Consider the following 22,942-nt stretch of genomic DNA (forward strand, 5'->3'; position numbering starts at 1 on the left):
AACAATGCAGAGCGCAAGTTCGTTCACTTCTAAGTTCTTTTGCAAGGGTTGTGGTGATGTCAGAACGCCGAGCCCCGATTGGTTCCGACTGAACGCTCGAGGCAGCTTGCTTCGAGGTCTACTCCCTATCCTTCAGTCGCAGCTCGGCATCCTTCCGACGTCGCTGCAACTCCCGTGCAAGCAGCAGACGACTTGCTCTCCGCATACATATACCACCGAGCAGCTCTGAAGCAAACATTCGATTTATTCGACGAGACACAGTAAACATACACCGAGTTCCTGGGACCAACGACAGTTGCCTATCTGCAGACATGTACAGACACGGGAATTAAGTACCCACCTTGTACAGTCGCCGACAAGGAGAGAACTGCGGGGTCTCTCTTTCGAATGCCCGGCCTCCAGCATGCACCTGTTGCCCTCCACCATGCTCTGGCTGCGGGTGCATGCTCGAGGCTCGGGAGACGAAACGTTTTTGAAGGTAGCAAGCTCGCACTTCAGACGGTACAACCAAGACCCTTCCCTGCCGTCCTCATCCTGTCGGCGACCATAGAACCAACGTTCCATTTATAAGCAGGATAAGTACCAGGCACAAACAGTTTACGACACCGACACTACAGACACGGTCACCCAACTTGTATCACAATTTTCCACATGGTAGTAGTACATTGATACCACCTGAAACCCTATTGCCTACTCAAACAAATAAAAAAAAAAAGGCAGGGGCCAGCATGAATTTTCAGTGGCACTAAAACGAAAAGGATTACCTTTGCCAAAGTTGCATAATTATAGTAATGTTTTACTGTGGGAACAAGTTATTTTTGGACACACTCCCCAATGCGAAATTTGTGAGCAAACTACCTAATCTTGCTTGCCACAGTTCCACAATGGTAGTTACTTTGTTATTCAAGCACCCCACTTCTCGGTCTTGAGCCAAAGGACCATTCATATACAAAAAGCCCGAAGGATTAGATGAAGCATTGCCCTGCGAGCAGGGAAGATGCTTCGTCGTTGGATCACCGACCACGTAACGCCGTACGAAAGCACCACGAGATTATGGCACTTCCCGTCCTCATGATTAATTACACAATGAAAAGGGTGGAACTCTTTGTACCATAAAATAGGAAAGATGCCTTTCCGAAAGGCTGATGAGATTGGGAAAAATGTACAAGGACAGTTGCAACGTAGCTGCTCGAAAAGGCATACTCGTACGAGGTGGTACTGTTTCGACCTGCCTTGGGACAAAACATTGTGGATTGCACTGCTGAGAGTTATACTGCCTTGCGTGATCATTTGTTACTTTTCCTGACAGTGTTGATCGTCCTTTTTTGTGTGGTAGACATGAACACTGGGCTTCTTAACTCCGACATTACCGAGGTCAGATGTAAGCTCAACAGATAAATCCAGCGTCGATTTACAACACAGTCGGGGATCAAATGATATGGCATACAGACAGAATGCCCTGGCAGACATTTTACAAAACCCAAATGAAAAGCTGAAAATCTGAAGCGACCAAATAGCACAAGGGGGGGGGGGGGGGGGGGGGCCAAGCTGTTCCCTCGTACGCTAGGTAACAAAAAACCCTAAAAAATATGCGACTCGTGAGTAAACACAGACTAACTGTGATGCTACTGGGTCCATGCTTTATAGTAAAAAGGGCCAAGCACATCCTGTTTCGGCATGCAACAGTTACACCATGCACTCAAGAACGAGCGAAGAGAACCGTATTCGGCGAGCGGGATGCGCCGACACAACAATCCTCTGCCTGCACACGGGTCAAGCGCATAATGTATACTTTATGCTGCAAGATTTCAGCTTCTGAAGCCGAAAGCAAACTTTACTTAAATGTAAAACTCAATAAATTTATACAGGGTGGAAAGTCTGTTGCTAAAAATTAAAAGTGACGTCAACCTTTCGTGATCTGTTATGTAAAGTGCCAAGGGTGCAAGCAAGTAGCTCAGGAAAATTCTCGGGGTGGAACAACCGCAGTTGCAATGAAGACGCTCGGCCTGGAGTGCACACGCACCATGTGCCTTCTACAATGTTGCTTGTCTGGGCACACTGCAACGTGTACACACGAGCACCCAGAGCACTTTCCCTGAGCTCGATGCTTGATCTTTTTGGAACACTACACATCAATGAGTGCAATGACTTAAAAAGAAAACAATTGTACAACGAAGTTATGCAGATACTGGCACTATATAAGGTACTGTTTCAGCCGGTGCTTTCTCCTGCACATTGTGACCATGCACTTGATTAGACAGCATTGCAAATCAATGTTCAAGGCCTTCACTTTGGACAAGTCAGTGGGTCCCGGGTAAAGTGTTCGAATACGGGTTGCTGGCTATTGGAAAGTTCAAAGCTGGACCAAGGTGTCTGCTACCTCTTGGAGGATGGTTGCCGAAGGTTTCCGTGCATCGAAATTTTGGATAGGTGTCGAAGTACTGCAACAATTCAAAAGTCTTCCACTTTGCACAATTCAAAAGTTTTCCCACTTCAGCCTGAATGTTGGCCTTCAATGATTAGCGTGCATCGCAGCCATGCACGATTCACGAAAGGTTCATGCCGACAAAGGTGCTATTGAACTTGGAGACTTCCCAGAAATTATGTGGCAACAATATCTAGGCGCGTCATTCTGCCAAAAAGCATGTAGTATGCAGACTATAGTGGCTACTGGATAATGACATTAGTCGCCGGAACAAAGCAAAAAAAAAAAGCAGTTGCAAGTATATCGGTATTTCCAAATAGTACGAAGCAACTGTTCGTGGAAGACCCCGAATGACTGGGAAGAGTGTAATGAATGCCACTCTTGACCAAGCTGCAACAAAAACGTTTGCAAAGCTCTAGGAACTAGGGCACTTTGGGCAACAAACTGCACTGAAGTTCCCAACGCATCAAATGCGCACGTCACAAGGGCACGTTAATTTTGCTTACGCGATGGGAGCACACCCGCACCTTACTGGAACTACAGAACTATCATTAAATGATTCCTCCACTCCACAAACTAGGTTTGGACCAATATCAAAAAAGTGCAAAACAGAGCAAAGAACCATCGGGTTTCACCGGCACCCTTGCAAACGGAACACCCAGCTGCACGCGACCTCATCTCGTTATAAATAAATACTCCAAATCGGCGACTACGTTTTCGCCGCTAACCCAAGCTCGCCACTCTCGTTTCCGTCCCGACTCGCAGAAGGTTGGACCAAATCGAGGCATCGTCAACACTCCGCGTCGAATCCGTGTTGGCGGCCGTGTCGGCGGCGAGCGACCTTTCGCACGCGGTCCAGAAACTACCGGGCATCCGAAGCAACGACCTCACGGACCGACAGCTCGAAGGCTCGCCGGCCGCGATCAGGAGTTGTTGCGCTGGAGCAAGTGCCTGAAGTGCACGCTCTCGAGGGGCGTCAGGGGGCGGGCGTCCTCGTGCACCCGCTGTACGGGCACGGTGCCGGGATGCCTCCGTTTGGGCGCCCCTCCCGCGGGGGTCTTGCGCATTTCAGGGGCGGGGCGGGCTCCCCTGCCCCCGAATATGAGGTCGCCCACGTTGGGCCTCGCTGCAGACTGCTGCTGCTGCGGTGCGGGCGGAGCGAGGGAGGCCTCCGGCGGGGTGCGCTTGCGGTTCGGCTCATCGTCCCGCGGCTCGTCGTCGACGTCGGGCACCACCTGCATGCTTCCCCCCGTGGCGGCCAGGGAAGACCTGAAAGGAAAGGCTCGCAGGTCGGGCAGTGGTCGGAGAAACTGTGGTCAAAGCCAAGTCAAAGCAAAAGCTCCTCGAATTATTATTCCAGTAGAGGGCCATTCAGTGAATATTGCAGTTGACGAAACTCCAACCTCTCTCTCTGGTTGTAACGTCGCAATCGCCCTAAGTCCGAGCGGAGTGCCCTGGCGAGCAAAGCAATTTGCGGCCATTCCATTCAAAATGCTGACGAAGTTGGGCCTCCTCAGACTTGTCTGTGGCATTGAAGCGGGTCTGGAAATGCATGTTGCTGTCACATCGTCACAACCACTTAAGGTCTAATCGGAATTTCCACCTTACAAAAAGTAAGACCACTTTTAAGACATGGTGTATAACAAACTTGTCAAAGTCACGCTGAAAGATGCCACCGGAAAGGAGACCTCGTCCCACTTAAAATCCTGGCGGGTGTCTATGCTAATCCGTCGTCAGTTCGGTCCTCTTATGCAATCCTGTTAAATCGGGTTAAAGACGAGCAATAAAACTAGGCTGAGCACGGGCAGCGAGGAAAAGGTAGACCTCTGTGCTTCGCGATGCTGCCACGAGCCTTGCTTTATGCACCTCTGGTTCGTACAAAACTTCCAAAATCCTGTCAAAAATAACGTGCATGTAAGGTCAGGTTTTCACTTTCTGATATTATCAGATACCGTATTTGCATGAATATAATGCGAGGGCAGGTTCTGATGCCCTCAAGAAGAAAAAGAAAAATTCTTACTATTATAATGCGAGCTGAAGCTGCATAAGGTTACCACACTCGGGGGGGGGGGGGGGGGGGGCATAGCAGAAGTGAAAAAGGAATGGATATCGAAGAAATATCAGATTACCGTAATATCCCGAGTCATCGCCCATCCCCGAGCCATCGCCCACCCCATTTTTTGGGCCAATATCGATTTCCGAAAAAACACCGAGTCATCGCCCACCCCTTCAAATACCCCAGCGCGGACTCTGCGATCCGCGAACACTCATCCTACCCGAATGACGCGGCCGCGGACCTTACAGTTGGAGGACGTCCGTGACAAAGTAAAACGAAGGAGGGAGAGACACTTCTTTTTGTTTACGCATTTCCTCCGTGAGCGACCCCAAAGTGGTCGTGTATTCGTGCGAAAAGAAAACGATGGAGATAACAAAATAAGAGTTTGTTAATGTCACCGCGGAGTGTTAAGTCAAAGTCTGTCTCCGCCGAAGTAAGGACACCGCGAACCCGCTCCTTCTTCCCGCCCGTCGCAACCACGGTTGTGCAATATTTTAGGCAAAGCCATCGCGTAAATAAAGCTTTGCTGGAACGCCCTACACAGACGTTTGCAGAGCGTCCCAACCGTGCATTGATAGCCCGCCGTGCACGGACGCACGTATGTACGCACCAAACAAGAAAGTTGCGCAAGAGCTTGCGATTGACAAGGCGCCCGACTTGGCCCGACGCCAAAATATTTGCAAACGCGACCGCCGGCTTTCCCGCTTTCCCAGGATTGCTCTTGGTCGCTTCTTTGGTCCGCTCGCTCGCTCGCTCGTTGCGCCTGGTCGGTTTTTCTATTTTCTTGTAGACTTTTCTTTCTTTTTTTACTAACTAGGAGAACATAGTGGTGACATTCTTTCACGGAACAAACGTTCGCGCTATATGCAGGTCGGCGGTGTTTCTAGCGCGTATGCAAGCAACGGACTTCGCTATAGTAAAATATTCTTTCGTGAGCATTTCTTTCTATAAAACAATGAAACTAAATCGAGTTTTGAGTTTGATGTATCTCTTGTGCATCAGCGCTAGATACGCAGTGAAAAATAGGCGGTTTTTCCGCTTTTTTTCAAGTGTTTGTGCTCACCCACCGAGACATGGCCCACCCCACTTTTTTAATGAATTTCAGGCGGTAGGGGGGTGGGCGATGACTCGGGATATTACGGTACATCTTGACTGCACTCATCCTCACTGCTCAGGTCCTTCTCACTGTCGCGTTTGCAATCCACTCGGCGACTGTACAGATACGCAGCAGAACTGTGACGCTTGTCTGGTTGTTCCTTCTTCGGCGTGAACTCCTCGGCTGCCCGCAAGCAAAGCAATGCACGAAGCACAAACACTAACACACAAACACTACACCACTCTGGAGCAGAAACTAAAACTTGTGCAGGCAGAAAAAAGAAAGCTGGACCCAATACACAATGGCACGTTTTATCTAAGCTTGGTTTAGAGAAAGTGGGGCCTCTGTTTAGAGAAACGTTTATCGAAATGCTGTTTAAAAAAGAAAGGCTCCCCTACCTCGCGCGTGTATCACTGGGACGCGCGTTAACCTACCTGCCCCCTCGCGTCCACGCCGCGTCGCAGCGAGAGACTGCGGCAGCTCATTACAAAAAATGTTAACTAACCTGGCCCACCCGTACAGGCCGCTTCGCGGCGGCCAAATTCACTAAAAGAGGAGGCTGATCGCCAAGTTCTCTGAGCTGGGTTTATGTAAAAAGGAATTCAACGGGTCTGTTAAACGGCGCTCACGAGCTTCTCTAAACTGCATGCCTCCGGTGTTGCACGACTGCATCAACGCGGTTGGTGGTGTTGGTTTGGCTTGTATTGACTTAACTCAGCCCAGCTTGACTTTGCTTAAATTGACCAGAGCATGCATTCGCGCATGGCGGGCTGCATTTCTGCGGTGTGCGTTTCAACGTGTGTTGTACAGTAAAGCCTTGTTATAACAAAATGGGATATAACAAACTAATGGATATAACAAAGCAACCATAATTCCCCTTGCTTGCTAATAGTGGGAAGAAATGGACAGTGGCTGTAACAAACTAATGGTTATAACCAGGGTGTCGAACCGGTCATTATTTCGGTTCGGTTCGGGTTCGGGTTCAGTAGCATTCTATTTTGTTCCGGTTCGGTTCCGGTTTAGGGTAGCGCACATAATATCACTCCGGTTACCGGTTTTGATAAGCGCGAACCGGTTCGAACCGGTTCCTAACTCGGCCTTTGAATATTGACCGAGCACTTCCTGCAGCCTTTTCTGAGCACAAGATACTTGCGATAGACCCACCAGCCCGATACAATGTTGATACTCGCTCTTCAAGCAGATATGAAAACTCTGCTCAGTGACGTGCGCAAAAGACACCACTAATGTGGCAAGGCCAGGCACGTAGTCAGGATTTTGTTTCGGGGGGGGGGGAAGGGCCCGCCCATGACAAAATGCTGTATTAAAGGAAGGGGGGAGAGGAGGTGGTCCCAGTAAAATGGAAGATTTCGGGGGGGGGGGGGGGGGGGGGGGGGGGGGGCCAAGCTTGGTACTTGTCCCCCCTTCCTCCAGGGTGTCGCTGCACTCAAGCGGAAGGTCACGTGGTGCGCTGTCGGTGCTCGATTGGCTAAATGGCTCATCGACTGCAACTGCGGTCCATCTTAAGGTCAAACATTCGCGGTTGCAATCCGCTCCGACACTTGGACATTATGTAGCCAAGTGGGCAAGCGGTGCTTTGAAATCGCCGCCGCTGCTACCACGCCGCCAGGGTCGATCCAAGAAACAAAGGAAAGTTGAAGTTCTCCCGACGATGATGTGTTTTGTTATCACGTATGCAATAAAAACGAAATGTAAAAATATCTCTCAGTATGTAGGATTAGTCTTGGCAACATAAGAAAAATATACGGCTGCAACTTTTCCCATTTAGACCAATTATTGACACAATTGGCCCTGAACCGTTTTCGTTGAACCGGTAACCGCCACATCAAATTATGGTTTCGTTCCGGTTCGGGTTCAATATGAAGCGTTCGATTTCGGTTTCGAGTTTTCTCCGGTTCGGTCAAAAATAACGATTTTGATCCGGTTTTCAGTTCGGGTTCGGTTCGACACCCTGGTTATAACGAAATAATTACGACCGCTCCTTCAATTTTGTTATAACGAGGTTTTGCTGTATAAACAAAAGCGGCAAAAATGCTTTTTTATGTTTTCTATTCCTTCCTTCACATGGCCAAACAACTAATAAATTCCCTCCCCCCCCCCCCCCTTCCCCCATCTCCATTTCTTTCCCCACCTGATCTTCTGCATTCAGCCGGAAGGATGGCTTTCTCCCAACTCGCGTGCCTAGTGGCTGAACTCAATTCCGAATATAAGGCAAATTGCATTTGGGAGCGCGTAACTTCCCCCAAAAAAACTCGCATTATATTTGTGCAAATACACTACTAAGTACCATTAAAAGGTGAAACTACATTGTCCAAACATTACCACATGGCAAGAGTGCCTCCAAGTGCATCCAAGACCTCCCCCGCAGTCATCCGCTGCTTCGGATTGAGTACAAGGAGCTTCCGGATGATCATCTTGGTGTTCTCCGAAATGGGCGAGTCCCTGTGCCCAAAAGAAGACAGATGTGTGCCAGAGTCAAGTTTCATGGCTCAAACGCTGTTTACGAAAAGAAGAGAAAAAAAAAAAAAAAAATTCAGCTTTAATTTTTTGTGTACCAAATTAAAAGTGCAAGGAAGTCTGTTACTGAGGCATCCGGATAACATTCTTATTACATGAGATCATACAATGATATGCAAGGTGTGTGCCCACACATCCCCATACACGTGAAGAATGTGCAATTTCCACAAGTTGCAAGCCGTCTAAAAATTCCTAGGAGGCAAGAAAGGTGTTTGATCCACCTCGGGACGGACAGCTCGACGTGGCCCAATCGGTCTATCACAGACTTTCATGACGTCGGCACCTCTTAGTTATTGTCGATAGAGATGCAGTTTCTCAATAGCAAGTGCTCTATAAAAAGGAAAGCTCAAAGTGGCACACTGTTTTCCCATCGTCCCATACATTTCCTGTTCCTGGCATGTGCCGAGGAATCGTGTGCATCCTGGAAGCAGGCAGTGCATAGTGCAGGTCATAGAAGTAGGAAAAAACGTGCGAGGACAAGGCCCAATGTTGTGTCCACTCACTCGGGCAGGGTGAATTCAGCAGCCTTGATTTTCCTGAACAGCTCCTGGGGCACGGAGTCGTAGAAGGGGAACTGTCCGTAAAGCATGGTGAACAGCACCACGCCCAGGGCCCACATGTCGCTCGGTTTGCCCAGGTACGGCTTCCCTGCCAGGTCACAGGTCTCGTTATGACGACTGAGGTTTTACAGGTGCAATGGCAACAAATATGTACCAAGCTGATACAAACATATACATTTTTAAAAAGTGAGCGCAGTAGACGGCCATTGTCGAGAAAAACCTAGGCCAGGGTGAATACTAGGAGGAACCTGAGACGAGCACTTTCAATGCTGCTCGTTGGGGAAGCCAGCTTGTGATTACTTAGCTACTGAACCGGACAACTGGAGATTGTCCGGCCATTTATAACAAAATATGATTCTGATTTTGTGGGCTTTTTACCGATTAACCTCTAAACATAGTTGCCAATATTTTGGTTTTGTCTCCTGCACCAGTGTTTTGATGTCGCTCGAGCATTCCCCTGTCACCAAGACATACGAAGAGTGTCCAAGCTGAATAATGGAATTGATGAAAGGTGCTTGATTCCAGTTAGATTCGAACAAGAGGCAAAGCACGTTTGGGCGATGTGAATTCAAGGAGAGGAGTGTGCCAATGCGAATCATAAATACAACAAGGAATAAAAAAAAAAAATCTTAAAAAAAAAAAAAAACCTGCAGATTAGGTGGACACACGAGGCTCGCAGATATACCATAGAATACCGCGCATCCGCCCATTCCACATTAAGCGCCCACTCCCAAATTTGTAAGACCTGAGAAAATATGCACAGTACATTGATATGTAAAATTGATGACCGGACAACTGCCCATCCCCCATTTTTTCGGAATTATCTCTAAATTTTGAGTGGGCGGTTGCCAGGTATTTTACGGTAGTTACTTAAGGAGGGACACTACCTGGGAATGTCTACTTTTGAACCGCTCACTTCATCGGTGTGAAATTTGCAGGTGGTGTTTGTAGCCATATAGAAGGAGGGCGGACATGCAAAGTTTCAGGCCTGTGAACCAATTTTATGAGGCTCTATACCCCTCCCCCCCCAAACGAAGTAAAGCATAGCTTTGCATGGAATCTGCTCAATGAATCTATCGTTGAGAAATGGTGTTGATCACATATTTTTGTGGTGGAATGCATAACGAAATACTTGTTGCCAGTTACTATAAAAAGAAATAAAAAAAAAAAATTTCATTTTTCAGGTAAAAGAAAATTTATGAAATTTTTTTTTTTTAACATTTGTCAAGTTTTGCGAATTACAATTTTTCATAATAAAGGAACATGAAAATGCAAAATCTAAGTTCATAGTAACCGGCTCGATAAAATTTTGGCGTGTAATCCACAAATGTTAAGTCTCTCGGTAGTTTCATACTGAAACGATAGCTTTATTAAAGTGGGATTTGCTGCCAAAAAGTGAAGCTGAGATAAATGCAGTTGAAGTTTGAAGATGACGTTTTAAAATTTTCTTTTTGCATTCTAAATTTCAGAAATTATTTTTAGCAGCGTAGGTGATGTATTTTCAATGTCAGCTATTTTCAATTTTCGATGGCGAGTGCACTAACATATCAAGAATAATTATTTTTGACATTGTTTGTCAGTGCACATTGACAAGACTTTGTGAGAGTGTTCCTTGTTATCCATACATGCCAAAACTCTGCAGTTCTGAATATGCACTTTTCTATAAAAAAAAAAAAAAAAAAAAAAGTTGCAATTTAAGTTAGTGTTTCCCCTTAACAGCTAGTCCAGGAATGGTAGACCTTTCATTAAAATACTTTCATTTGAGACCTCTTTGCATGCGAGCCATTTCATCCTACTTTTATCCCTTCTTGTTACTTTGAGTATTCGTGTTCATGACGCGAATGATATGCGAGGGAGTATGGGTGAAAGTATAAAACACAAATAGACAAACATAAAAGAAAAAAAGAGTTCCCAGCGTCCTTAAAATGACAACCGAAAGCTGAACGTACCACTCAGCACGTCTGGGCTGATGTAAGCGGGACTTCCACGCTGATCCTTGAGGAGGTCATTCTCGTTCAGCAGGTGCTTGCCCAAACAGAAGTTTGTGATGGTCACTTTGCGGCTGCGCTTGTGGAACACCATGTTGCCCAGCTTCAGGTCCCGATGCACTATGTTTCTCTGCATCACATCAATCGAAGATACCAGAGGTTCAAGCAGACAGCCAGCCAAAGTCTTTTTTGCAATGTGTGCAATACAGTGCCATGAGGCTAGTTGTTCATGCAGGCCAGGAATTTCAGTACTGGAAAATTTTGGCCATCTTGAGTCATGCCTGCATTGTTTGCATACAACTTGTGGGACTAAGGTTTACATAGTCATTAGTGAAGGAGCTCCCCAGGAGTGCCGCACCTTTCAGTGCCTGCATCATGACAGTATGGCAGTTTTCAGCATTAACATGTTGCGATGCTGCTGCGGCTACCGAAATTTTAAAAGTAAGAACTTTGCCCCATAGGGTGGCAGTGACAATGGCACCACCGTACGAATGACGTTACATATCAAAAATGAAAAGGCCTGTGGATAATGAAAATGCATGATGACAATGTACCAACCGTTATACATGCACATGGATCTCGGGCATTGTGGTTACATGTAAGCTGCAATTTTTCTAGACTAGGATCATAGTGCAAAGTCCATATCATTTATAAGTGGGGTAAGTGCGGGGGATTCAGGACAGGTGAAAAGAGGGCAATACCCCTCACCCCAGACATTCTGGAGATCTCTAGCAAAGAACTTGAAAGAGAGGGTGTGACCCCTCTTTCCTTCACCTCCCTCCCCCCAATCTCCCAAAAACTTCAAGTGGTAGCATTCATGTGTCTACATTTTTAAAGAGTAAGCCAGAGCTAATTACAGTAAGTTATGAAATAAGCCTAACAAAAGACAAGGCACTGCACATTTTCACACAATACTGCAATCAACTTGGTTTTGAGCGTACATAATGTCATACTCTATCCCACAATGTGGAAAGCATTTCTCTATTAAAACTGTGCAACTGCCTAGTATTTTACTAGACTCACGTTAACGTAATGGCCAGCAGGGAGACACAGGATTTACCTTTCTACTACCAGAACTGCAACATATAGGAAGCTCTTTGTGGTGCACATCTTTTTCTATAAATGCCCTATACATTGCCATACAACCAAGAGCATTTAGAAAAGCTATACCTCAAAATGCCTCTTTGTGAGAAAAACTAGAGTAGGCTGTAAAAGACTACCTTATAAATGCTTTGCTAGCATCATGCATTTGCTAAAAAAAATAAAGGATATGAACCCATTCGCTTCCAAAGCCGGCATTCTGACAGAAGCGCGCACCGCACCTTGTGCAGGTCGCAGACGACGCGCACAATGTCGTGAAAGATGAAGAGGGCCTCGCGCTCGTGCAGGCGCTTCTCCCGTATGACGTAGTGCTGCAGGTTGACCAGGTCGGCCGTGGCCGGGCTGAAGTCGTGGCTGCACAGGCAGTCCAGCACCAGGCACAGGCGCTGGCGCTGGCGCCCCGTGTACACCAGGGAGCCCCCGACCTCGCGCTCCTCCCAGGCGCGGTCCTGTCGGGCAATGTGGGCAAGGTCAGAGGTGTTCTCAAGTTTGAAACTTTTCACCCTTTTGTGCACGTGAATAGACAAACTTCACCATGCGTGCGCAAGAGTCTGTTGTATAAAGGCCGTCCAAACGACCCACTTCAAGAACGCGTGAAGCGATACTTCTCTGCCATATCAAGTGTGGTGATCCACTTCCGTTGCTGGAGAGAAACCGACGTCAGCTTTTGTTTGTCACGGAAGCTTACAGCATGCTCGTCACGTGTGTCTAGATGGCACACACTCTGTTGGCTGCCAGTCAATCGCTCAAGGCCTCCACTGCTCTTCAAGTTTTGAAAACGGGGAAGGGAAGGATACAAGGGTGCTGCAAAACAGATGGACAGGCAACAGGCACACCATTGGCAGGTAATGTGTGCTTTCAAGTCTGACGAGCAGCGACGTCAAAGAAAGGCAGAGGAGTCGAGGAGTGTAATGTAGATGGTTGAGCGTGTTGGTTATTAATTCACGATAAGGAAAGAGGGACATTTAAGACAAACAGACAAGACAGGCTTTCGACTTTCAACAAAACGTTTACTGGCTTGACTTCGCATCCTGAAGCTCGACGGGGGGCGTCGGGGAAATAGAGAGGGAGGATGGAGGGTGAGAGAAGTGCGAGCCAGCTCGCAGCTAAGCGTGCATAGCAGAAGGGGGGTCTGCTGAGTGTCAATCGACACGTCGCCGTTACACGCAGCCCCGAGTGCGGGCGGTGCCCTCTTGGGGAAAGAAGGGAGGAGGGGGGGAAAGGGCGACGGAGGAGAAGAAGATGTGCCGGCGGTGCTCTCTTGGGGAAGGAAGTGAACGGGGGGGGGGGGGGGGGGCGGGGGGGAGGCGCTGAGGAGAGAAGGAGAAGATACGCAAATTTAGACTTTTTATGTCTTTGGAGGAGCCCTCTCGCCCCGCAGGAAGCGAATCTCTTGATCAGAAAGAGAAAGGGATGGGCTGGGCAGGTTTGAGACTGAAGATTTGATATGTAGGGACTCAAGGATTTCCCTGCCGAATCGAGATTTGTGCCCGCCGAGAATTTTGGTTTTCGAGAACTCGGGGGAGCACGAGGGGCAGTCTTTTTTGGCGTGAACCACGACTGGATGGAAGGAGTCCGGAGAAGGAGACAAGATCTCCTTGGCATGCTCCCGGAGACGGTCATTCACGCACCGCCCCGTCTGGCCGATGTACTCGGCCCCGCACACAAGTGGAATACTATACACCTTTTCCCTTGTGCAGGGCCGGAAGCACTGCGCGTGTTTTTTTGTGCATGTGGGTGGGGGCTCTGGGTTGGTTACTCGCCTGCACATGCCTCCCAATTTAAATTTACATGTGAAAAGAACTCTGGTGCCGAATCGATGTGCAAGCGCGCGAAGTCGGTGTGCCGTGTTGTGGGAGTACGGGATGCACGCAGGGCGGGCAGACCGGGTCCCGGAGGGAGCCTCCTTTGGGCGGCTCCTCGACTGCAGGATGAGTTTCTTGCTGACGTTATCTAAAAGGTCCACCGGGTAGCCCGCCCTCCTGAGCCTGGTGGCCTGCAGCGACAGGCTCCTTCTGATCTTATGATCGCAGGACTTTTTGCACGAGGAGGAAAGGAGAGACTGGACAATTCCGGACTTAACGGTTTTTGAATGATGGCTAGAGAAGGGGGGGACAGGTTTCTGGGAACGCTGTTGAAAAGACCAGCAAAGACCGTGAAACGAGTGGGTCAGTCGAAGATCGAGAAATTGAAGACCCTCCTGAGTAGGGTCTTCTCTTTTGAAGGTGAGGCCACTGGCGTGAGTTTTGAATGCCTGAAGAATGGGAACATCTGAGTTGGAGACAGGATGAAGAACCAGATAGTCGTCAACGTACCGAAAGATCCTACATTCATTATCCGAGCGAGCAAGATGCTCCTGCACCGCGCGATCCACAAAAAAGAGATAAATCTCGCTGAGGATCGGCGCTAGGCAGGAACCGATACACACACCCGATTTCTGAATGAAAACCCTTCCTTCGTGTTCAACCAGAGTGGATTCCAGGTAGAGCCGGAGGAGATTGAGGAAGCCTCCGACCGGGATTCCAGACGCGTTTTGAAACGTCGTGAGTCCATGTAGGTCAATTGCCTCAGAAACAGAGCTTAGAAAGATTTTGAGGTCGAGATTGTAATACATGTCCTCGACATCCAGCGAGAACATGTACTGGTCCTGATTTGAATGCAAGGGTCGAATGAAATCAATCACCTCAAGGGAGCCCTTAACGCGGAAGGGGTGGGGAAGATCGATAGAGGAAAGGTGCTTTTGTAGGAAGAGGGCGAGAGGTTTCTGCCAGCATCCCCCTTCAGAGATTATGCTTCGAAGGGGAATGTCTGGCTTGTGTGTTTTTGCCGTGAAGAAGATGGAAAGGTACTGTTTTGTTGGGGCAGAAACTAGCGTTTTTAAGGAAGGGAGGCTGAGAGATTCACAAACAGATTTGACTTCGGACCGGAGTGCTCCCGATGGGCGTTTCTTTAGGGGAACAAAGTTCTTTTTTAGTGCCTCATCCACTTTCTCTCCGAATTTTTCTCTGTTCATTATGACGAATCGGCCCACCTTGTCCGCCTCCAAGAGCACCAGATCCGATCGGCGGAGCTCCTCCACGACGCAATTCACCTCCGAGCGCACAGGTGCACTCGCAGCACCGTGATGGCAAACCACACCAGCCGCCGCCCCGACAAAGTCCTGTCGATCACTCTCCGGGACCCTCGCCGCAATCTCGTAGACGGAAGCCAGCTGGTCCACTCTTGATGATGGCGCAGGCGGCGCGAACTTGGGGCCTTTAGACAGGAGGGCAGTCGCCTCCGCCGACAGCTTGGTGTCGGACAGGTGTATAGTATTCCACTTGTGTGCGGGGCCGAGTACATCGGCCAGACGGGGCGGTGCGTGAATGACCGTCTCCGGGAGCACGCCAAGGAGATCTTGTCTCCTTCTCCGGACTCCTTCCATCCAGTCGTGGTTCACGCCAAAAAAGACTGCCCCTCGTGCGCCCCCGAGTTCTCGAAAACCAAAATTCTCGGCGGGCACAAATCTCGATTCGGCAGGGAAATCCTTGAGTCCCTACATATCAAATCTTCAGTCTCAAACCTGTCCAGCCCATCCCTTTCTCTTTCTGATCGAGAGATTCGCTTCCTGCGGGGCAAGAGGGCTCCTCCAAAGACATAAAAAGTCTAAATTCGCGTATCTTCTCCTTCTCTCCTCAGCGCCTCCCCCCCCCCCCCCCCCCCCCCCCCCCCCCCCCGTTCCCTTCCTTCCCCAAAAGAGCACCGCCGGCACATCTTCTTCTCCTCCGTCGCCCTTTCCCCCCCCCTCCTCCCTTCTTTCCCCAAGAGGGCACCGCCCGCACTCGGGGCTGCGTGTAACGGCGACGTGCCGATTGACACTCAGCAGACCCCCCTTCTGCTATGCACGCTTAGCTGCGAGCTGGCTCGCGCTTCTCTCACCCTCCATCCTCCCTCTCTATTTCCCCGACGCCCCCCGTCGAGCTTCAGGATGCGAAGTCAAGCCAGTAAACGTTTTGTTGAAAGTCGAAAGCCTGTCTTGTCTGTTTGTCTTAAATGTCCCTCTTTCCTTATCGTGAGTCGAGGAGGAAAGCTGCAATGTTTGCCTGGTGGATGTCCAAGCAAAAAACAGACTGCCGGGCTTCAACTTTCACTTCACATGGCAAAGGAGTGTCACCTCACACGTTCTGAAGTATCCTGTTTGGGCTATGCTTAAGCCAGCGCTACTAACCTTGGAGGAACATTGAAATGAAAAAAAACAATTTTTTAAAGGGCCTAAATGGGACACATATTTTTGTAAATTATTTTACAAAAAAAAAACATTTGTATCAATATTTACGTTGTTAGACACAATTTAGGTGGGGTATTCCTGCTCTAGGCCCTGCCCAGTGCTTACAAAACTACCTAAGCACCTTTTCTCCACTCTCATGCTTGGAGATGATTGACGTGGGAAACGTAGGTTGTCAAATTGCATCTCGATGCCATAATAGTATTTTAGTCTACAATATTTTTATGTTTGAGGAATAAACAATTTAGATTGCGATTACTGTTTTCAAAAATATCCCGAGATTGCCTTTCCGTTTCGGTTTCAAACAATAACAAACATGGCTGCCGACGGTTGCAGAGTGATCATAAAAGTAGAGCTCATCTACTTTTATGAGTTCGAGTCGTTCTGCGTTCACCGAGGTGCTTAGAGGAGATATCCTCAACTCAGCGAACAACTGTCGCAAGTATGCGTGTTTGGAACCGCTGTTGGCGCTGTGCAGGTGCTCGGGTTCGTAGCGCACCAGAACTATGTTGGTTGATCTCGCTTGATTTGTTCCTTTGCGTGTTGCTGAATAAAGATATTGGTTCCCGTAAAAACGGCCCTGCTACTTTGTGAATTGTGCGACCGTTCTGGCTGCAACCACGGTTTCAATACCCAAGGAGATACCTACACAGGTAAGAATTTGTGAACGATTTGACTTGAGGCAATCGGACGTTTGGCTCGCATCAAGTTTGTCCAGGTTTGTTCACGTAACTTTCGCTTCGAAAGGAAAGTGACTCTCATGTTTTGCAGTGCATCTAGCCTGCCAATGCAAATATTTTTAGGCTGCGTTTTAATTGTGCGTCATGACGCTGACCATATTTGCTCGCGGATGCCGTGCGAAAAAATAACAAGAACGGAAAAGCTGGAAGGGCTACATATTTACTTTGTTGACTTTTTTTAGTCCTCTTGGTCGCTTCTACCGCACATCGACAGATGCTGACAGATGCTTGTATTGGACCGTGCCCCGTGCATGATGGACCGTTAGAACGCCGCTTTCATGATCGTGTCTTGCAAGCGTTGCAGAACTTTTTAGACGGGGGCGGAATAGCAGGCGGACAGAGGCAAAAACGGAAGCCGACACACAGCTTTCATGTCCGTGTCTGAGCATTGCAGACGACGATAGACGGTGGTGGAATAGCAGACGATGCTGGAGGCTTCTGCACATCTGCTCGCACGACTAGCAGGTGGTGTCAGACTCCCAGACTAAACACACCGGATGTCGGGAAAATGGAGACAATAGGCTTCCAAGCATGTCCGGCCGAGCAGCCAAGTCAATCCAGTAGTAATGGGCAGGGCCACCAATCTGTAGGCGGGGCTTAGAACAGGCCGTAACCTCTACCTAAATTGCGTCTAACACAGCGTAAATATTGCACCAAATTATTTTATTTTCGTGGAAAAAGTATAAAAGCCAATGTGTCCCATTTATGTTTAAAAAAAAAAATAAACCTTTCTTTCATTTCAGAGTTTTTTTAAGACAGTTCAATCACTGGTCTTTTTCTGCCCTGTGGACACTGACATAGGCACTAGTTTCACGAAGACGCTAAAACTCTTGCCGAGTTCTAATTACTGCCATTTAACCTGCAAAAAAAAAAAAATCAATTAAAAAATCCATTCTTTTTATATATACAAGTAACATGTTATTAGGGCATGATCACTTTATTTGACAAGTGATGTTAAACAATCATGTCTCCACAGTTCAAATTTCAGCCACCACCCGTACTACCATTTATTGGTCGAGCGATGCACCGCCAAGAAATATGAAATACTAAGCTCATTAAGGTTTTCCATGCTAAGCCCTCAGTCCCTTCATATTTTTCCTCATAAACTGTGCTGCCACCTTCAATTGCACTTTTAAACTCCTGCCTATGTTACAAACAAAAACTGACCTTAAAAAAAAAATGCTCTATTGGTTAGTTGATTAGGCGGCATTTTAAAGTCACTTTTGTGTGTGTTTGTGTATAGTCTGTGGATGTATGAATTGCAATGGGACGTGCAAATACTGCATGCGTAAATCTACAGTCGCTGTTCCTTCAGCAATAAGGTTGTGGGTCCCCAGAGGAACAAGTGAGAGATGAGATAGCACTGTAGGATTCAAAAGGAGGGATCCAGCACCACAGCACTGGAATGGTTAATTTTAGAGCAATCATTGGCTTTTTGGCAGTTGCTGTGTGTTATGTATGTGAGAGTTGGTCAAAATGCTTAACTGCACTATGAAATTCACCATTCCTAGGAACCTCTTGAGTCCTGCGACGTTTGTTGAAGGCCACTTGTTTACGCTGGTCGCTATCTTCTCCTTGTCTTGGGTGACGCCATCTTTGCTGATCACATGACCCAGAAACTTGACTGTTTCTTGAGCGAACATGCACTTTTCACGGTTAAGCATGGATCCCTTTCTTCCTCAGTCTTGCCCAAGACTTCACGCAGGCGACTGTCTTGCTCTTCCTTGGTCTTGGCCCAGACCAGATTATAATCGATGTGACATGCAAAACCGTCAAGTCCTCCCAAGAGTTGAGTCATACTTTGAAAATGCTCAGGAGCACACGGGATGCTGAAAGGGAGGCGGTTAAACGTAAACCGGCCAAATGGAGTGATGAAGGTGGTGAGTAGTGTTGACTCTGGGTGCAGTTTCACTTGCTAAAAGCCAGAATAAGCCTTTAAACGGGAGAAGTACAGTATTAAGCTTGTCCCAAAGTAGCCAGAATTGGCTCCACACCTGGAACTGGACGATACCCTCTCTGCATGCCCTTGTTGAACATGGTATAGTCCACACAGACGTGCATGTAACCGTCCTCTTTCAGCACTATCACGATAGGCGAGCACCAATCTGTTGGCTCACTGACAGTGGTGATCACTCCTTTGTTTTCCATCTTTCGGATTTGACGCTCCACAGCTTTCAACAGAAGTGGAATGCGTCGCGGCAACGTGACCGCCACAGGCTCCACCAGCGACTTCAGCTTGATTTTGCAAGAGTAGGTTGCTTCTCCAAAACCTTGAAACACTTCAGAGAACTCGCTGACTAGGTCCAGACATGGTTCTGCTCCGGCTCTCTCACTCAGCACAGAATACCGAAGTGTTCGATGAGGTCCAAACCCGGGAGAGGCTCATCCAGGTCCTTGGTGACGTAGAGGCTTGCCAGGACACTTTTCCCATTGTATGCTACTGTTGCTTGCATGATCCCCCCAATATCCAGCTGCTGCTTCGCTGGTCCAAGAAGTATGTCGGGATTTTGGAGGGTTGTCCCTTTGTCCAGCCTTGCCAGTACACTTGTTGGAATCACGGTAACGTCCGCTTTTGTGTCTAGTCAAAACTTGGCTGTTTTGACTACCAAGGACAACAATGACTTTCCATGGCTTTCCATGGCGCCGTGATGAAATCCGCTGCTGCTCCTACCTTACACTGCGAGCGGCTATTGAACACTGTGCGCTCGTACACAACATTCTTTTTCATGATAAAAAAATTTTCAAATGCTGCGACAACGTCGAAGTAGGATTCCGTCTTGTCTGCAGTGATGGGAAGGGAAGCGAAAATCTCCTTTGCCTTGGGTCCCACGAGGTAAACGAATGAGTTCACTTGCTTGGCTTGGGTCTTCCCTTGCAGGCCCGAGGCGGTGCAGAAACGATCCCATCGTCTCTTCCAGGTCGTCCACTGCTCAGGTACGAACGTGAACGACTCCGGAGCTGAAAGCTACTATGGCAGTGGTCGCTGTGGTGCTGGTTAAGAGGCCTGTGAAGACGCATTGTTCCAACCAGTAAGCCCAACGGCGATCCGTTAACAGCAAATGGCGACGCCAATCGTTCAATGTTTGTGCGCCTGCCGAGCGTCTTGCTAATGGTGCGTGAAGCTAAACTTAGCTCGAGAGAGGGTCCCTGACACCATGTTATGTATGCAAGAGTCAGTCAGAACGTTTTTGTTTTTTTAGGTTGCAGTAAACTATGCGGCAAATATGACTCCTTGAGGGCAAGCCCAGAAAGCGGTGGACTGTTCCTGGCGCAGCACAGGCTTGACTTCACTCTCCAAATCCCCAGCATGGCGGCAGGTGGCGCTACCAGTTAGTTGCGAGCACACAACACTATGCCCTCTAATGGTGGCATGCGAGGCACCTGTCTTAGCACATGTAACATGGGTCCACATGTTACGGTTGCAGAATCCTTAGCTGTACCTGATTCAATTGAGCTCAATGGGCTGTTGCCTGTTGCCTGCTTCCATGTTTTGCTCAGCTCAGAAAAGATGCCGGGGTGCTGCCACTCTAACTACCTGCGAGATAAATATAATCTCAAGCAGCCGATGGCAATAAGATTTCCATTGGCTGTTTGAAAAATGTTACGTTGTCCCAAACTTCTATGAATGCAAGTTTTCTCAGTTTCATGTTATCCAATAAATCTCGAGGAGGAAACAAATCTTCAGGAGTTCTATAGTAAAGCATTATGATATAGAGTCCATACTTCCCAAGGAATTTTTGAGACGTCTATCATGAATTCTGAGAAGCACACTCAGGGGTAGCAAAGTAAGGTGATAGCAACATGGTATAAACAAGAGAAAAGTTTCAGAGTGGGGTGTTTACCCAAATGATAGAAACAATTTAGAGAAAAAGGCTATATTTCAATGAGAAGGTGGCACCTTTATGTGCAAAGGACATTACTTATCTCAAGATCACATCACCCAAAAACATAAGCCCTTCAAATAAACATAAATTCTTTCCTTCTAACTACTGATTCACAAACATTGTGACTCCAAGCTTTATCATCCTATTAAGTTTTGGCACAGCATTAATATTTGTTTCGAAGGTAAACGTTCGGCAGCCCTCTGCCTGGTTAGGAATAGACGTGAGGCGAAAAATAGGGACTCTAACCAAAAATTTGATAAACATTTACCCAACATTTCGGGACCAGTTCGGTCCCTTGTTTACGCGTGAGTGACGAAAAGAAAAGAACACACGTCGCCTAAATGCACATACGGATGTAGGCGGCTTTGCTCGCATCACGCAGTCCCGAGACGTAGCTGCTGGGCAGGGAGCCCGAAGAACGATTCACATTCCCCTTTGTGTGCTGGATAAACCAAGACTCAACGAAAAGCCGCTTTCGCCAATTCCTCTCCAAGGCCAGCACGGTGCTTCCCTTGAAGGCCAACACAGTGCTTCCCTCGAAGTCAAGGGAAGCACCGTGCTGGTCTTGGAGAGGAATTGGCGAAAGCGGCTCTTCGTTGAGTCTTAGTTTATCCAGCCCACAAAGGGGAACGTGAATCGTTCTTCGGGCTCCCTGCCCAGCGGCTATGTCTAGGGACTGCGTGACGTGAGCGAAGCCCCCTACATCCGTATGTGCATTTATGCGACGCGTGTTCTTTTCTTTTCGTCACTCACCCGTGAACAAGGGACCGAACTGGTCCCAAAACGTTGGGTAAATGTTTATCAAATTTTCGGTTAGAGCCGCCAGTTTTCACTTCGTAATATTTGTTTCCACAATGTGCAGATTATTTTTAATGGCATGAAAGGGACAATCAGTTTTTGCCGCCGAGACCCATGCCTTTTGAACTTGGGCAATAACACACCGAGAACGGAATTTAACTTCGCTTACCTACCATCTCACCCATGCATTGAAGGGTTTATCAGTCTAAGGAAACACTGAAGTTCAAAAACTCTTTTTACAAATACGAAACAAATATAGGGAACGGGGGGGGGGGGGGGGGGGGGGTGTTGAGGGCTTACCTTAAATATGCCGTGATGATGCACCACCCCGTCCTGGTCGTGCAGTAAAGACAGCAAAGAGTATTCCGTGTGCAGCAACATCTTGCCCTGACGGTCCTCTTGGCTTTCCTCTTGCGGGTTCTGGATCGTCAAGATCTGGCAACGATGCAAGCAGTCCGTAAAAACGCGAAACGCGTCGGACCGATTTGTCCGATACCCGAGATAGCAGGAAGCTCCCAAGAGGAAGCACGATGCGGAGAAGGAAAAAAAAAAAAAAAAGAAAGTAAGATAAAAAGAAAAAAAGATGCGCGCGTTCAGTCTTTGAGGAAAGGGCCCGGTTCTACGACGTAACACCGCGTGTATTACCTTTATTGTGTAGAAGCATCGGTGCCTTCTTTCCTGGCGAGGCACTGGGTGATACTGCACACGGGCGACGTGCCCAGCCGGGGTCCTTCAACAAAGGAGCGTTAACGAGTGGCGATAAGTGGAGATCCGGGCGACTGCGACGTTACGCCGACATCAGCCACAGCGGCACTTACCTAACAGATAGGGACCCGCCTTCTTGGTCACCCTCGTGCTCACGGGGGTGCCTTCTTTCGGACATTCGCCGCTGCAGCTTGTCGACTGTACTTCATCGTACCTCGCTTTCTTCATGTTTGTTTACCTTCGGACGACTTCCTAGAAGGAAATTCGTCAGGCTGCCACCCCGCGCGAAATGGTCCGGCAAGGTGGCGACACTCCGTGGACACTTACCCTCTCCGTTCATTTACATGGCTCACTCGTTCGTTGCCGCTGAAGTGGAATCAGAATTGGCCGAGCATCTACGATTACAAAAGAGTACGTCTCAGAACTACCAAGAAGCAGACATCACAAAACAAACGAACGCCGCCATGAAAGCAGGTCCGCAGTTCCGGGAAAAAAAGCGGTTACAAAACACCCGATGACAGAGTTTAATGCGAATTAAATAGAAAAATAAAACCATTAAAATACAATTATTACTTTTTGTAAGCTGATTTCTTCTAACAAATTTGAATGTGCTTCGTTTAATACTTTGACTCTTATTGTGCGAGTCGCAGAGCGGTGGCGTTTAATTGTGGTTTTCGTATTGTGTGGCCCACAAAGTAGAAGAAGATGCTCCCTGATGTGAGTAAAATAACCGCCTTTAAATGGATTACGTACAAATGACGCGTAACAAACCTTGTGAGCTATCGGTGCT

General features: G+C 48.0%; 2 protein-coding genes across 3 annotated transcripts in view; one reads left to right on the forward strand and one right to left on the reverse strand.

Annotated features, from left to right (window-relative positions):
• Positions 1-224: 224 nt before the first annotated feature.
• On the reverse strand, positions 225-22,613 carry LOC8041501 (serine/threonine-protein kinase 40). Its single transcript, XM_002414721.5, is given in 10 exon segments — positions 225-3,694; positions 7,918-8,037; positions 8,616-8,760; positions 10,622-10,790; positions 11,983-12,210; positions 21,748-21,882; positions 22,093-22,109; positions 22,112-22,177; positions 22,266-22,404; positions 22,480-22,613. Coding segments are annotated over 9 exon segments (1,341 nt in total). The 5' UTR covers positions 22,381-22,404; positions 22,480-22,613; the 3' UTR covers positions 225-3,348.
• The window catches only part of LOC8041494 (protein downstream neighbor of Son), a 46,327-nt gene continuing 45,978 nt past the window's right edge, over positions 22,594-22,942 (forward strand). The window contains exon 1 of one of the 2 annotated variants that reach the window (XM_029977036.3): positions 22,594-22,869. The gene's annotated coding sequence lies outside the window, so the exon portion shown is untranslated. The remainder of the gene's footprint in view (positions 22,870-22,942) is intronic. The other variant, XM_042292062.1, reaches the window with a different exon arrangement.

The sequence above is a fragment of the Ixodes scapularis genome, unplaced genomic scaffold (assembly GCF_016920785.2).
Source record: "Ixodes scapularis isolate PalLabHiFi unplaced genomic scaffold, ASM1692078v2 PGA_scaffold2__306_contigs__length_199485367, whole genome shotgun sequence".
NCBI lineage: Eukaryota > Metazoa > Arthropoda > Arachnida > Ixodida > Ixodidae > Ixodes > Ixodes scapularis.